The 17,768-nt window shown below is 30.7% G+C and overlaps 1 protein-coding gene across 4 annotated transcripts in view; it reads right to left on the bottom strand.

Annotated features, from left to right (window-relative positions):
* The window catches only part of LOC126779135 (b(0,+)-type amino acid transporter 1-like), a 29,682-nt gene extending 12,371 nt beyond the window's left edge, over nt 1-17,311 (bottom strand). Inside the window, exons 1-2 of one of the 4 annotated variants that reach the window (XM_050503012.1) lie at nt 17,171-17,311; nt 815-930 (exon numbers count right to left, since the gene is read on the bottom strand). In XM_050503012.1, coding sequence (XP_050358969.1) covers nt 815-930; nt 17,171-17,210 — 156 coding nt within the window. In that variant the 5' untranslated portion in view covers nt 17,211-17,311. Of the gene's footprint in view, nt 1-814; nt 931-6,716; nt 7,256-17,170 lie in introns of those variants that run through there. The other 3 variants (XM_050503022.1, XM_050502995.1, XM_050503003.1) reach the window with 3 other exon arrangements.
* Between the last annotated feature and the right edge of the window lie 457 nt (nt 17,312-17,768).

Raw genomic sequence — 17,768 nt, 5'->3', positions numbered from 1 at the left:
AATATATCACCTATTGCAGACAGATTAAAATTGTGTAATCAATAAATTACACATTAGAATATTTTTTTATAGAATAGTCACACCATCGCCCTTATAGATTGGCGTTGTAAGAAATATTAACCATTTCTTAGATTGCTCTATATCCTTTGAGCCTGTAGTTACACTGGCTCACTCACCTTCCAAACTCCGATTTGGATCATAACAACACTAAGTGATATTTCTGGTCTATCTGATGACTAATGACTGATGACTAAAAAAATTGTAACTGTCCAGTCGAAATTGCACAAAGCTCTGACACTAACTAATTTTGTTGGATATATCTTTTATACGGACACGCCAATTTTACAGTTTTATTATAATATGTATGCATTTAAAAAAATAAAACTAAATATTAAAGAGGAAGAAATGTATCCTCACAACGAACGGAAAGTCTTAACATTATTGCAGATATTTCAATTAACTTTACACTGACACACCCGCTCTGTAAATTAATATAATGTAAGTAACTTATAGACAAAAATAAAACGAAATACGTTCGTGACGTAAGAACGTGCGTCTAACACAAAATATTATTTTTTACTACTCGCGTTCGTGTGTGCTTTAAATAAAAAGATTTATTGGAAATGTATTGAGAATAACAGGAAATAACATTGATCCTGAGCCATTGAAGTAAAAATTGAAATTCTCGTTCTAACTATCGTGAAAATATATGTGTTTTAACTTCATAATAAATATCATCCGCTCATTAAAATAATGAGAGAATGTATGAGTACACGCTAAAATAATGAATTTAATGTTGTATTGAATTTACGACCTGTACCTTGTCTCCTGGGTTGGCGTTGCCGTCGGTGAGTGTTCCCGCCGCGCCGTCTTCGGCGTCGCAGTTGGCGGCGCACCCGCGCCACACCAATCCGCCTTCGCGTGCACTCCCTGCAACAATACCACACATTAGTAACTCTACATCTCAATAATTTTTCAATAAATTAAGAAAAAGGGCCAACAATAATTAACCAGATTTATAAATATTATATTTTGTGATGTACCGCTCAAAAGAAATGGAGTCATTAGCCCAGCAGGCATTTATAAGTTGCTTACTTTACTTGTATATACATGTAATTTTTTTTGTCGAGATTAAACTTTTTTATGTACAATTAAAGTATCATTTATGTTCCCCCTCTGTAACGGAAACGGAGATAGGGAAGTTATTTTGTTACATAATTCGATTCCATTACCTAAATATACGCGAAAAAAAGACATTACTTTCTAACTCGAAAAATAAAACTTTGAAATGAGCAAAGTTTTAATGTTCTAGATATAACACGTGCAACGCTGCAAATACTTCGAATTTTTATTTAATTTATCGTATAATTCAACAACGAATTCTATGTTATTAGAAGCTTTACCCCAAAATAAGATTCCCGTTGATATACAGTGGCAAACGTTACAATGATTATAAATTCTTTGATAATGGCTTCGCGAGATCGTCAGCCATTTACAAAACGTCTGCCAACTATCGAAGACCTCCCAGAGGTGTTTCGTTCGATAATTTTAAAACAATAATTAATTATGTTCACACTTGTCCGTGACATTCCGAAAACAAAAAGTAAAATCAGCGACTTCGCATGGTTGTTAATTCAAGTTTGAAATGAGAATACATATCAAATATTTTTTATTGTTTATTTATATTAGTGAAAAACAAAACGACCTCGTCTTCGAGAAAATCTCAAGTTTTTCCTTTTTACCGAATACTTCGTATTCTCACTGTTTCAAGACTTCTATTCCACACAAAATGTATAAAAATCTAGTATAGAGCAATGAATAAACAACTGAGCAAAACTACCCGTAATTTATTAAATGAATTATAATTCACTTAATTAACAGTTATTTATTTCTTACGATTATTATGTACTTTGTACCTTTTAAAAAGTAATAAATCTATGATTTTTACTGAAACTTAAGTCAGATTATTGCATGTGAAATAACAGTTGGTACGTTTATAATATTGTCAGTAATTTTGGACATGAACGGAACATAAATTAAAAAAAAATCTATTTATTTATGGCAATTTAAGTAATATTTTATTGAAATTGAATCAGAATTCAACATTTTCAATGATGAAAGCTCAATAATATATTTTAATGTATTTATTTCCTTAGACTTAACCCGATCAGCTCAAATGTAAAAACCAGTCAATTTTATTGTGAAGCATTCTTGTATATAATATGAGATATATTCCGTTTCATTTTTTTTATTCTCCACTATTACTTACTGTACTCTGTATATTTGTGTTTTGTATTGTATTGTTATAATATATACGTTCTACATACGAAAAAGAAAAATATTACTATTTTTATATCATAATACTTTAGTACTGCGCAGTGGCACGGTGTTGTAATTATGCAAAATGTTACATTGTAGAAACGAGATGTTATTTATATTTTCTTTTTCTTTACTTACTATCAATAAAAATAAATATTTTATGGTTAAAAAATATTTATTCTCAAATAAGACATAACAACTAATATCTATGAGAATAATGCAACAATATAAATACACAGAAAATAAATATTATGTATGTAATATTTGAGCCGGTTGGCGTGGTTGGTAGAACACTTGCCTTTCACGCCGAAAGTTGTGGGTTCGATTCCCACCCAGGACAGACATTTGTGTGCATGAACATGTCTGTTTGTCCTGAGTCTGGGTGTAATTATCTATATAAGTATGTATTTACAAAAGAAAAGTAGTATATGTAGTTTATGTAGTATATCAGTTGTCTGGTTTCCATAGCACAAGCTCTGTACAAGATTAATTTGGGATCAGATGGCCGTGTGTGAAAAATGTCCCAGGATATTATTATTATTATTATTATTCTACAAACAAAACAAAATTCTTGGCCCAAAACCATTGCCCGGTTTCTCTTCTAAAGCGTTAATTTACTTGAACATATTTTTTAGATTTCACATGAAGTACTCAGCGAGCTTGGTTTTAATTATGTATTGAATTACACTTTCTTTATATATTACCTCAACCAAACATCTACTATTAGCGTTATCGAAAATACGTATTGAGTACGTAAAAACAAGTTTTAAAGTAGCTCCAATGACCCTTAAAAAGTAGATCATTGTATCAATATAGGTAGGTACTCTGTAAAATCTTGTCTGAGTTCGACATTTCTAAGATTTCTTTCAAAAAGAAAGAAATCAATAAATTATTATAATTCTTTTATTCAGGCTCACATATACAGCTTCGTTGGAACGAAGCTAAAAAGGTGACCTTTACATTAAGATGTCAAAGTTATTTAAATTACAGTAGATGTTTCATTCTTATATTGTGATGAAAAAATCTTATGTATTATATAAATACACTTGTTTTCATTTAGATACCTATTTGTTTACATAAAGTTTTGAAATTTATTAAGTACTAGTTTTTGCCCGCAGCTTTGTTCGTGCTCGTGTTAGGGAGAGGGCGCATGTATTCGGTAAAAAAGTATCCTATGTCCCTCTTTGGGGTTCGAGCTTGCTTCATACCAAATTCCATCAAAACCGGTTCAATGGTTTAGCCGTTAAACAGTAACAAACAGACCGACAGACATACAGACAGAGTTACATTCGTATTAACACGAATAATAATAATAGTATAGATAAATTATTACTTTTTTCTCATATGACTACAAATAGGTATCATATCGATCTAATCAGTAGCGCAACTAAGATCAATCTAAGGTATTCTATTTTTTTTAAATCCTTTGGCCATAAGCGTCGATATGGCCTGTAGCTAATACACGTGAATTGTAACCGAAGATTGTTTGCTCAAATCCGGACAAGCACTGCTGAATTTTCAAGTACTTAATTTGTGTTCATAATTAATATCTTCCGTGGTATGAAAATATGTCACGTGAGTATTCCACCGACTAAAATTGGAGCAGCGATGTGAAATAAGCTCCAAGCCTTCACAAAAAGGATTTGCTGGCTATTCCTTTATTTTTACTTTACTATGGAATATCAATAGGTTAACCATTTATCCGTCTACCTTTTACGTTGTAATTATTAAAATAAACACTTAAATATTTAAATGTTAAATAAATGCTTTACTGTAGTATTTGTATGTGTAATATAGAACAAAATTGTTAAAGCGAATCATTCCAATTATTTAGTCAATTTGAATTATTTGCTTTAACAATTTTGTGTTAAATTTGCAAATTAAATAGCGGTCAAAGAGAATCGATATCAGCTACATTTGTTTCCACACCGGTCGAGTTTCAATTTGATGACACATCTTTAACCACTAAGTCACTCAACACGCCGGACGCGACGTAATCAAAACATACATACATAGTCTACAATGTGTACATCACGTATACCACTTTATATTTATAGAATTATTTCAAGAAACTTTTATTTACTATACGTCAACGCTTATATGTACATATGTAATAGGTTTCAAAAACATTATCATCATTCGGTCGGTTCAATATGACTTTGTTTATAATACGTTACACTATATTAAATATTTTCTGGGATAAAATAATAAACCCTTTATCCCCCGCCTCATAGACTACGAGTATGCATAATCACATCGATCCATTGATCCGTCGCTCCGTTGCTGAGTGAATGAAGGACAAACCAATAAACACACTTTCGTATTTATATTAGCTTCCTTTTTCATTTATTTTCAAATGTTACAGAAGACAGTAATGTAGAGAACGCCCGTGTCCTACTTCTGATTCTGGTAGGCACCTGTTATAAATATGTTTCATACTAACCATTGCGTAAAACTCATTCATGCAAATAATAATTGTATAATACAATTTTGCGTTCGAAATAATTCAGTAAACATAGTGTATCCAAAAATAATATTTCGAGCGACGTGCGTTATTGATTTGTACTTTAAGCTTTCATGAAACGATAGTAAATGTTAACAATATGTTCTAGCGTTTCATCTCTTCATCTGCGGTATGAGTTTTACTAAATGACGCAATACAACCGTCACGTGCCGGTTACCGGAATACCCTCTACGTACGACCTACCAAAAGTTTATATAATAAATCACACAATCGTTAACTGTGGAATGTATCACTTGACGCAGACCGAGATATTTTAAATAACATCATCGCTTTAATTGTGATAATATTTTAGACAAATTACTTGTATAACTTAAGTTCGTGTTCCGTCAACGTATTTTAATAAAGGTAAAAAAGTATTTCACGATTATTTTTATTCTTCTAATTAAAAATTATTTATGTTATATATTTCTAGTACCATAAAACACTTCTATATAAGAATAAGTTAAAACATATTTTATGAGTGCTTATTTATTATGGTTTAGGCCTCAGCCAAGGCCTTTTTAACAAATAAATAAAAACTACACGCCAACTTACACACAGACATTACGGATTTATATACTTACATATATAAATGATCATAGTTTACTAATTCAGCAATATTTGGGTATAAAATTGTTAGGAAAAATATATTAATAATTTCTTTAACTGTATAAGTAATGCTAGATATTGACTGCCTCGTTGGTCTGGCTTGATGTAAGGCCGCAGACGCGGAGGGTTCAATTCCCAGGTCAGGCCCATAAAAATGTATTGGTTTTTTCTGTCTGAAAATTTTCAGTAGCAGCCCGGAGTTTGGAACTTAGAAGTGAGTACACTCCCGTGCCTCGGAAAGCTCGTAAAGGCTTTGGTCCTACGCCTGAACTCTTTCCAGTCGTGTTGGATTGCCGTCCCATCAGATTATGAGAGTTAGGGAATAGAGAGTGCACCTGTGTTTGCGCACACACTATAATATCTCCTGCGTAGTTGGCTAATCTTTCTTGAGATTGGCCACCGTGGCCGAAATCGGAGGACATTATTATTATTATTAATGCTAGATAATTTAAAGATCGAAGTATAAGTAAGGTCAATAGCTTCACTGACGATGTAAGAAATAGTAACCATTCCATCGCCAATGCGCCACCAACCTTGGGAACTAAGATGTGATGTCTCTTGAACCTGTAGTTATACTGGCTCACTCACACTTCAAACCGGAACGGAACAATACTAAGTATTGCTGTTTAGCAGTAGAATATTTGATGAGTGAATAATATAAGTAGGGATTAGCATAATTATCAAAGAAATGTTTTAAAAACAAATTAATTAAATTGTTATTTCGATATCATATAAAATGTTTTAGAATTATAACACATAATGATGTAATATAAAGAACTGAACATTGAATGTTGTACGTTTTTTTTCTATTTTTATCATATAAGTAATAAAGGATTGAAACATATTATACGATATTTTGTGACGTACATTAACAATATTGTCTACATTTTATATTACATCTAGATCTGTCTAATAAAGATATTCATATTTATGTAAATCAATGAGCCGATGAGTAGTCTGATATTTTTATATTCATTAGATTTAGATTTTTACTGTATACATTTTTAGGTTTGTACGAAAAATACTGTAAAATTTTCTTACATTTGTATTTAGTATGTGACATTTTTTTCTTTTAATTGGATATGAAAAAGATATATATATTTTACTTAATCCGTGTCATCTCAATGTTAAAACATGATTGTAGTAATAAAAATAATCTATTCCATTACGTTATTTTTTTATTCTAGGCAATAAAAATAGAGTATATGGAAATAAAAAACTCCGAAAGAAATTTAAAAAAACGTTCAGTTAAAATATTGTTTTGATTTAGAAAAGAAAAATGAACCTTCATTTGGGAAGACCAAAACAGGAGTAATGGCGCCATTGTGCAATTTGTCCGCGTTTTCTGTATGCGCGTGCGCACGGACTGAGCTACGCAGCAATGACGCGAGTTTGTCGCGCATCGCATCGCACATACGGTCACGCTGCGACCCCTCCACAGCGCCGGCGCCACAACCAAGAACACAACCTCTAAACGAGCCAAATTTCCTCAACACTTTATAAATTTAACGACGATCAAATCCGCCTAACAACTAAAGCTGCACTTCACAACCACAGTTTTATAATAGAAACTATTATCACTTCACGATATATTCCTAATATTATTCCATAAAATATTGCTTATAACAAATTGAGCGCAACGATTTTTTGAGCAGGTAATTTCGTCAAACTGCTAAAATTTTGAATGAAACATCAAACAAAGCATAACGTAACATCAAACAAGGCACAACGTAAATATAACTTCTTAAAATATAATATTTTATTTAATTAACTAAAAGGCACTTTTATTTGACTCGTGTTACATTTAAAAAGCAATGTCTGGGACGATCAGTGGCTCAGGGCGGACTGGCTATTCCGAGCGTGAGCCAACACGTGGGCGGGAAGCCGCCCGCCTCCCGCCGATCAATGGATGAGATTCGACACCTGACCCCTAAAATCTACAATGTAAATCTACTTATCAACTAGCAAATACATATCTTATAATAAGTAAGAAGTGTGGAAAAGTTTTGAAATTTGTCTTCTTAAAATAATTTTAAAAATATATTATTTTTTACGAATTATTATATACTTCGCTACATTATTATATAACGTTTTAATGTTTAAAGTACGTAGAATGAAATGAAATTTTAAATGTTGTCATACAACTACATACAATTACATAAATATTCATCATTATAGTCTGATAGGCACAAGACAAACAAGAGTACGAGGTTCTTGACCTTTTTGTTATATCAGGTATTACATACATACATTTTAGACTAGAAAAAAACATCAATAAAATTTATTCAGTTATTTTGTATGCTCCACAAAAACAGTAAGTTTTTGACACGCAAATTTGTATTATTGTTTTATATATTTCTGAGCGATATAATTGTAAATTGGAAAGTAAATAATTTAAAGATGATATATCTTTTTATATAGCCTATGTGTATATGTAAATAAAATATAAATTTCCAATAATATACAAATTTGTAGAAGTAAAAGAGCATCCACATTATTAATTAACATACTAAAATTCTTCTTGTCATGAAACATTTCAAATACATACCTAAATCATGTACCAATATAATAATCGTACATACATACATATATAAAAATAGTAGTATTTAGTTTTTTAGATAACACTTGTAATAATAATTGATAGGAACGGCTCTTGGCACTCATTTAATATTATGCTCAACTACGTCACGTCGTCGTCAGTATTTTTCACATCATAAGATATGAGAAAACAGTTTTTCAACCTTATTACGATTACATAAAATATTACATACGTGTCTTAAAACTCTATTTCCTGCAATATTATAAAAATACTAACAAGGTAGATGTGATTGGAGCCCAAAAAGAAATGGGAATATAATATAATAATTTTATAAGCTTTTTATAATATGAGTCTGTTATAAAAGAGTAATCAATCTAGTTTCGGGCAGAACACATTTGTTATGTTGTTATTTGTATATACATACATAAGTACCTACTTATGTATGACATACCTACCTAGGTATGTCAGTACGTTTCTTTCCCCTTAGTACGTATCTTCAGTGAAAATTATCATATATAGTGCCTTACTAATTTTATCCGTAATTTAATATTTTTCAACTGATTGCTTTACATTGGATTATAATAAAAAATATATAATAAGAATTAATTAAAGAGCAAAATAGAACGCGTCAAATAAGATGCGGATGAAATGATTTCAAAACCAAATCAAGGCAAAAGGTTTGAAAAAATCGATTAAATATACATAAAAAGTTTTGCAATTACACAAGTGCTAATTAATTTTCAAACGTAATTAAAACATTATTGAAGAATGTTTAGATAAACAACTAGATGATTTGGCAACATAGCGATAAATTATAGATGATCTGCAACTTGTTCTTTGAGGCTATTGTGCAACATTACAACTTGATTCAGCTACTTATATAAGTAAACTAATTTACATAATGTATATTCAAAATTGCATTGTTAACTTAAAAAACATATGAGTTAAAGCTTCATACATCGTTATGAAAATTTAAATTTTGAAACAATGACAATAGGATTGAATTGAATTCGAAGCGTAATTTATAATCATATGTCAGGCCAAAAAATATTGATCGTTTGAATTGATATTCAGATAGCTGGCACTTAATAAGATCAATAGATTGAAGGAGTGACAGAATATAGCGACCGAAACTTGAATATAACAAATATGGAATTTTGTAAAGAGCTATTTTTTTATATTAAAATAAGTAGGCAGACTGGCAAATGGCAGTGGTCACCACTGCCCATAGACATTGGGCAGTTTAAGAAAAATAAACCTCTTACATCGTAAGTGCACTAACTTTGGAAACAAAAATGTTTTGTTCCTTGTTCCTGTAGTTACACTGGCTCACTCTTACACTGGCTTAAAACGGAAGCATTGTTGTTTGATGGTAAAATATGTGTATAATTTTTCAATCAATTGAAATAAAAAAGCATTGAAAAATTAGGATGATGAATATGATAGCGGAGATTTAATCTTGAAAATTTGTAGCAAAAGTCGAATACAATTTGTGACGTTGATAGAGATATGAAGAAAACTTAGGTACTGATAATGTTTCTGAGCAGGGGTTAACAACCCCTTTTTGTGACGTAGTGAATAAAACTAGTAGACGTTTCGTCGCCAGAAAATGTCCTTGAGATGACTTTACGTCCAAGTTCTTGAACTGGTATGAGATGAGACATTTTTATTTCTCTTACAAAGATAGCCCAGTAAATAGAGCAAATGAAGCTTAGCCGCGGATTCAAAACCAAGCAACAACATTAATTTTTTATGCTAATGCTAAATTTATATTTAGAGTTCATCTCTTACTGAGAATAGAGAAAAATAATTAGGAAACTTAAATGCATAGATAATAATTCTAAGACCTGATTGGCTTAGAATTTTCTTCTCTTCATCCATCTATTGTGTTTATAATTCATCTCGTGCTTGACGGTGAAGGAAAACGTCGTGAAGAAACCTGCATGTGTCTAATTGGAATAAGCTCCAAACCTTCGTCTCAAAAGGGAGAGGAAACCTCAGCCCAGCAGTGGGATATTAACAGGCTGTTACTGTTACATCCACACATGGAATGAAACAGCGTTGTAAATATGAAATAGTAACATTCTCCAAGCGTTCTCCATACCATGAAATTATGTTACGCCCAGCAGGCTATAGTCGAAAAACTGTTTTTACTTAACTTATTTTAATTTTATTATTAAATTGAGTTTTGATTAAAACGCTTTCATTTGATTTTCTTAAATATACTCTTCATGGCAATTTAATTTAGGTCATTACAATATAATGAATAAAATATAAATTATCATCTTATTTATAATTATCAATAAACGAACTAGTCTGTTTCAATAATAACTTAAACTCTGACCACCCGACTCCCCCCATTTAGCTGTCTACACGTGACATACTAAAAATAGAGACATTTTTTATAAACTTACATGCAGCGTGGCTACATTTAGACATTTTTTCGATAGCGTACTAAATTACAAGTAATAAAACTTAAAGATACGATACATATATAAGTGTAACAGTCTATAAATGTCCCGATACAGGGCAAGTCTTCTCTCATTTTGAGGTTTTGAACTTACACGTGTGGTAGATTTTCATCTGACACGTGGAGATTTCCTCGCGCTGTTTTACTTTACCTCCGAACTCGAGATGAATTATTAAAACGCAACCCTCAGTTAAAGTTCCACCTGTTCTATCCACTGGATAATTTTGTTTCAAAAATATCAATGAAGTCATATCAATAATCAAAAATTATATATGTAAGAGAATTACAATGTTTTTTTACTATAGTAATTATTTTTATGACACGTTTATTATCAATATTCAATGAACGTTTAGTGCCGCAAGTGAAGCTGAAGCTGTACAAACACCCTTTTCATACTCTGCAATTACGCACAGATAAGCTTTAAAATGAAGCTGCAGATAGAATCACGATAGTATATTGTAAGTATAATTAGAAGCGACCATCGTTTATTCTGAGATTGCTACGTCACAGGACCTCATATAACACATCTCTTAAACGCCCGCTGAATTCCTAAATGCTTGATTCAAAGTAAATTATTCATTTAAAAGCTTATCATTAGTATTAAAAATTAAGACGATTGTACTAATTAACAATATTAGATACGAAACAATGAATATTGTATCAAGGCCTACTCGACCATATTATAATTGTCGGTAACTCTACTTCCGTAATATTAACATATATAATTGATTACGTCACAGTGTCATTTAATAAAAAAATTATTACAGTATTCATTTGTAATCGCTAGTACTTAAATTATATTTAAAAGTACTTATAATGTTATATAGCAATTTGATAACAGTAAGATCGAAATTTATGCTATATTTATAATTTTACAATTATTTCTAAGCCACTTTGACATTTTCAATTAGGTATGATCGTAGAATAATAGATAAGTCAATGAGAATATTTTCAAAGTCAGCCAAAGGAGCGGGATTCGCTACGGACCAATCAATATGGTTCACGCATGCGCCAAAACGAGTTTAAGACATTTTTGTGAAATAAAAAGCGTAGGCGGCTTGAATTTCTATTTAAATTACAATGTTTAATCAAAATAATAATATATATTACCATTCATCATTCTTCCCGATATAAAACTATACTCTATAATACAAGTATCATTATAAAAAGTTATTTTTTTAAGTTAATAACGCTTTATTGCTTTGTGGCTAGCGTTGGAATTGCATTATCTGAGACAAAACTATGAGACAATATATAAAGTACGTTTTAAGTGGTTTCTGGCATACAAATGCATTATTTAACAGATATGTTATTATAATTTTATGTGTATAGACTTGACGTGGATAATTCAACAATACAATAGGATACGTGACATAATTACAGGAACGGTAAAGAGTGATTTGATATATCTAATCTAATCGAGTAATTTCTAAATACATAAGGCGTCATTCCTCTTAAAATTAATTGTTACCGATGAGAAATTTTTCAAATAATGCAGTGCCTAGTGTGAATTTATTTACTTATTCGACAGCGTGGACGAATGAAATAAAAACAGCGCCGTCAAGTGACAGTTATTACATATATTTATTATACAGTATTCCAAACAAATTTCAGTTAACGTCAACGCTATCGAATAAGATAAAAATACTCGCAATATGCACACTGATGTAATTACCAATATGATCTCAACTTAATTTCATCTAGTAAACTGTTCAGTAGAAAATATCACGTCATATTTTAATATTATGTTTGCTTCTAATATATGTATTTATTTGAATTGCAAATTTAATTGACATTAAATTAATTGCGCTATCTCTATTGAATAATTATCTGTCTCATAAGAAAGTGTACGTTACATTGTAAAAAGCTTTGAATCCTCGATTTATTCGTATGTATCAAAGTCCAGTCCAATTATTTGTTGTATATAATTTAATTTAAGAACATGGATCTAAGTATCAAATAAGAATTGCTTAAAAGAAATATGAACCTAACTAATTGTAAGTCATTACCGACGCGATTCCCCGATCAACATAATAAGTGATTAAAGTAAAATCTGCTACCTAAGTGTCTCAGAGTGTAATTAAATGTATCAGAGAGTAACAGAGTCTAATGACTCAGAATCAACTAAGCATTTTCATGGAAAGAACTAAATTAAAAAAAAAGTCTGTATAATTCATGTTATAGTAATTGAAGACATTAAAACAAATTTATTTTATTTTCTTACTTCTACCGTTGCCAAAGTATGTTATTGTTATGTGTATTATAGAATGTATTGTAATTATTCCACGATAAGTGTTTTTTGCTTTCATTCCATTTTTATTTTTCACTTACTGAGTAATCTTTTTTTTAATTATGTAGATAATTTGAATATATAAAGCCTAAGACACATTTAAGGAACTATAATACGTACACCTGTGTAGTGTGAACTATGCTTTTAAAATATCTTCGTTAAAATAGACTGTAGCTGTTTGGCGCCTATTTTATTTGTAGCATGTCAGTCATGCTAGGCATTCTATCGTTGCGTTTGATCTAGAGTCGTCTACGTCAAGTATGCACGTAGAACTACCTAATTTATTACATGGAGATTTTATTATAAAACTTTTTATAACTCTAAATGTAGCTAAATTTGTTTTTGTTAACGTTTCAAGCCGACATAGCCCAGTAGCTAGACGTCAATTTTAACCAAACCAGGTTCATACCCAGCCGCTAAAATTTCATGTGCTTTAATTTGTGTTCATAACATATTTCGTTTTCTGGAAACCTGAATCTATCGAATTTCACTTAAATTCTGTCACGTGTGTATCTCCAACCCACATTGGGTCTGTGTGGTGGAATACCTTCTCCTCGACATGAAAGTAGGTATTACACATTGAGACATTAACTTTTCTACTTTAACATTTTAACGTGTTTTTTTAGAAACACATTATTTTAAATAAAAATACAATTTCCATGAATTAACGCTTGTAATCTATGAATCATATTGGTAGAGACAAAGAAAACTTTTTATCGTAGGAGTCGAAAAGTATCACCAATTCTAAGTAAGTATATTTAATATCTATTTCGTATGATTTATCTTAGACATTTAGTTGAGAAAATAGTATGAACATAATATTTTGTATGTCATATGTCAGTTATATTATATAAAAACCGTAACAAAACGAATAAGATTGGTCTAGATATTCTTTTACATTTTTAGAACACGTCACCGGCATAAAATTTCACTTTTATTCAATAAACGTTAGAAGGAGGATAACATATTTAACGCATTTGAAGAAAGTCGCCATTTTCACGCTACGTCACGGTACAGGATATTGACTTTATATTATAGTTATATTCTTTATTATTAACTGCCTGCTTGATGTAAGGCCGCAGACCTGGAGGTCCTACATTCAATTCCCAGGTCGGGTCAATAAAAAGTTATTGGGTTTTCCTGTCAGAAATTTTTCAGTAGCAGCCCGGAGTCTGGAAGTTGGAAGTGTGTACACTCCCGTGCCTCGGAAAGCACGGAAAGCCATTGGTCCTGCGCCTGAACTCTTTCCGGTCGTGTCGGATTGCCGTCCCATCGAATTATGAGAGTTAGGGAATAGAGAGTGCACTTATGTTTGCGCAAACACACACTTGTGCGCTATAATATCTCCTGCGTAGTTGGCTAATCTCTCTTGAAATTGGCCGCCGTGGCCGAAATCGGAGGACATTATTATTATTATTAATGCTAGATAATTTAACGATCGGTCTGGAGGACATTATTATTACATTATTTATTTGATGTGTTGGCAACCCTAGTTTAAATTGATACTATCACTTTCTATACAAGTTACAAATTCCAGTAGTAAAGAAGAGCGTAGAATGATGCAATATGGTTAACAAATGTACAATTTAAAAATCGGAACGCACACATTGTTAAAACTCTGATTAGGCCAACGACATTTTAAATGATGCTCAACCCCTTAATTTATGTTCGAACTGATTTCATCTTGACATATGTACTTACTCGTTCACTATATATAGAAGTAAATAGTTTGCAACTATGCGGATCGATTAGTAAGATATTAACATAGAATCTAAAATTAACCACGACTATTGTGAAACTTAGGCTTATTCAAAAACTTTTTTTAATGTTGTATAAAATTGATTTTAATCTATTTTTTTTTTAGATTAGAGAAAACAAACACGCATCTAATTGCTTGACGAAAAGTTTAGACACAATCTACGGTTTTTTCTCTTCAATAAAATTTTAAACACAAAAGTTTTTTTGAAATACACTCCTTCGGCCTTACTTATAAAAGTTGTTCAGTTAAAAACTAGTGCTTCTCTTTCTATGATAAATGAATTGTCATTCGAAAGAAAAAGACGGAACGTTTTTAATTATTCGCCCTTAAACATGTTTAGGTATAGCTGATAAGTGATTATTATCACAACCTTTCGTCATGAAAGTTTTAAATAAATGAATATAAGACAAATGAAGCGGCGTTAATTGAATCATCGGCGTCGATTTGAAGATAAAAAAGTTGTACATCGTATCCGTGACAGAATAGAATATCAAGCGAATCAATAAACATACAGTGTAACATTGGAGTTGTCGATTAAGCAAACACGATATTATTATTGGTATTATAAATTCAGGGCAAAGATTATGGATTTATTGCGCCGGTAATATTCTGTTAATTCAAGAACAAATGTGACCTACGAATTACTTTATTGTTTAATGTTCAATGATAAAAATTATCTGATCGCGAGCATACGATAAATATCGTTGTCCTATATTTTTCGATTTGTAAAAGCATCTATGATGTCAATGTTAGGTAAAATGATTAACCAAATCCAAATTCATCGATAATTAATTTTATTTAGGTTTTTAATAATCCCTCGCAATCGAGGAAATTATAAAGTAGATACACATTTTTTTACGTAAATTTTAGTTTTAAAATAAATTAATAATACATTAATAACTACCATTATAAGTTTTTATTTTTTAAGTACGATTATAAGTTTCGTTTAATATTTAGGCGAAATACCTTATCTTAATTCGGAGTAATTATTTGTATTATTTCATATAATATATTCCTTAAATCCGACTATTTAATTTTTACATTATATATCCTTCCTTCCTATATCCGTTCGTTTGGACTGAATATTGTGTGTTATTTAATATATTTAATGTATTTATTTATAAAAATCATAATTATAAATTGTTAATTGAAATGAAAGAAAGCGTCAGCCAGTAAGTTAAGTGTCGAAGCCGAAATACGAGACAGAAATTTAAACAAACAAATTAAACACGTGACAATTCAGTGATCGGATTCAGACCCAAGATTTCTATTAATATCGACAAATTCCATCCATTGGACCACTCGGCGCTTGATATGAAAGTTTATGCAAACGTTATCTTTTAAGTGCTGTAGAATTTTTAATTAATCTAATGAGTCCGATAAGTATAAGACATGCCATTCAATTAATTCCATTGATACCAAGTCGGCATCAGTTAAGCGAAACCTTTGTTTGATTTGCTCCTGCCCTAATTAGGTGCAGCACGCTATAAGGCTACGGCATCAACATGTCCTAAGGGATTTAATAGGTTTTCCTTAGCGGCCTTAATTTTACTTTTAGTCTTAATTTATATTATTCGTTGTTTTTTTTTTTTGTATTTTATATTATAATTGCATTTGTATTACTTGTTTTAATTGTCACAACTATTAAGGTTTGTTACTAGAAAACAGTGTTATCTCTAAATCATTCTCTATACCTTCGAATTTTATCGTAGGAAAAAACAAAAAAAAATAGCAATATAGATACATGTTAATAAAATTTAATCAAAAGAATAAATTTCGGTACTTTTCCAAAAAGTGCCAAGACGAAAGTCGCAAAAACTTAAAACACAGCAATATTATTGATTTTATATTATTATAATTAAATATTTCAAACTAATAATAAAACAAAACTGTGTGGATATGAAATATAAAATTGTATTACTTTGACACAGAATATATATCTTATTTTCGACAATGTAGAGATGCATCTCTATGTCACAAAATATAAGGAATCAATTTGTATCGGTATTGATACTTGAAATCGGAACTACAAGTTAAAAAATATATATATTTCATTTTACACATTCACTTCAAACGGGGCTGGTACTGACTACTGATAGCGTAAAGTATTAAAGGGTTTATTGTTTGCTATTTGAGTAACTCTTCGCTAATTGTCCCTTTACATGTAGCGCAAGGTCAATGAGGACACATGGAATTTAAGAGGAGCTTCATCGTTTATTGTATACGTACAAGATATAAGTAGTAATGTAATAGTGTCAAATGAAAAGAAACATGTTCGAATATTAAATTGAAATTAGAAATATTTTTTTTGTAAAACGGATGCATTTAAAAACAAAAAGGTTCTAAATTAAAAAAAAAAAATGCTTTAATTTCTTGATATTTATTTTAAATTATACTGATCAGCGTGTTAATAGAGGATTCGTAACTATGGCTTATTACGTTCATTTTACACGTATATGGTTTTGAAAAAAATAAGAAAAATATAATACTACTACTGTTACCTACTGTTTCTTTTCAGTTTAGATAGTAGATAAATACGTAAATAGATTGATTCATTTTCTTTAAAAATATGTTTAAATGTATCTGTATATAGGTAGATAAATCAAAATATTTAAATCTCTTGTGTACAGGCTACTTGTGTATACCTTAAAAAAATAAATAGCATAACATTTAGCACTTACCATTACATGCAATCCCAGGCGGCTGTTCATGGTGATGCATTTCTCGGAGCACCGTGATGCGTGTGAAGAATCGCGCCCTTTCATGTCACAAGCGAGACTGAACGACCGACTAGCCTAGCCGGCTGAAATGCTGTAGCTTCGTCCCCTCCCCGCTACGCATGCGCACGCTGAAGTGAAGACGTACCTCCACACTTCGAACAAATTACGTATGTAGTACGTTAATGAATGGGTAATTGGTTATGGTGGTACATTTAATTTGATCGTGTTTATATGGAATCTCAATGACATTACTGTTGTGTAATATTGTACGTACAAAAAATTTAATTTTTGAAATAATTAACCTGTAAATGTTAACTTAAAATAACATAAAACAATTACATTGTCATTTTCCGCAAGTTACTTATTGGTTTGGTTAAATACTTTCTTCTCTTTAAGGCCCATATTTTATATAAAGATTTGCCCCATAATTTAGGTATTTTGTATTATAATCAATTCGTACTAAAAATAATAATAATGAAAAGTGTTTTTAAGGTGCTAGCTGAAAAAGTAGAAAAAAAATTAAAAAACATAGTTGATTTATTTGACATATATGGTAATG

The sequence above is a fragment of the Nymphalis io genome, chromosome 2 (genome assembly GCF_905147045.1).
Source record: "Nymphalis io chromosome 2, ilAglIoxx1.1, whole genome shotgun sequence".
Lineage (NCBI taxonomy): Eukaryota > Metazoa > Arthropoda > Insecta > Lepidoptera > Nymphalidae > Nymphalis > Nymphalis io.
This window is presented reverse-complemented; position numbering and strand designations above follow the sequence as displayed.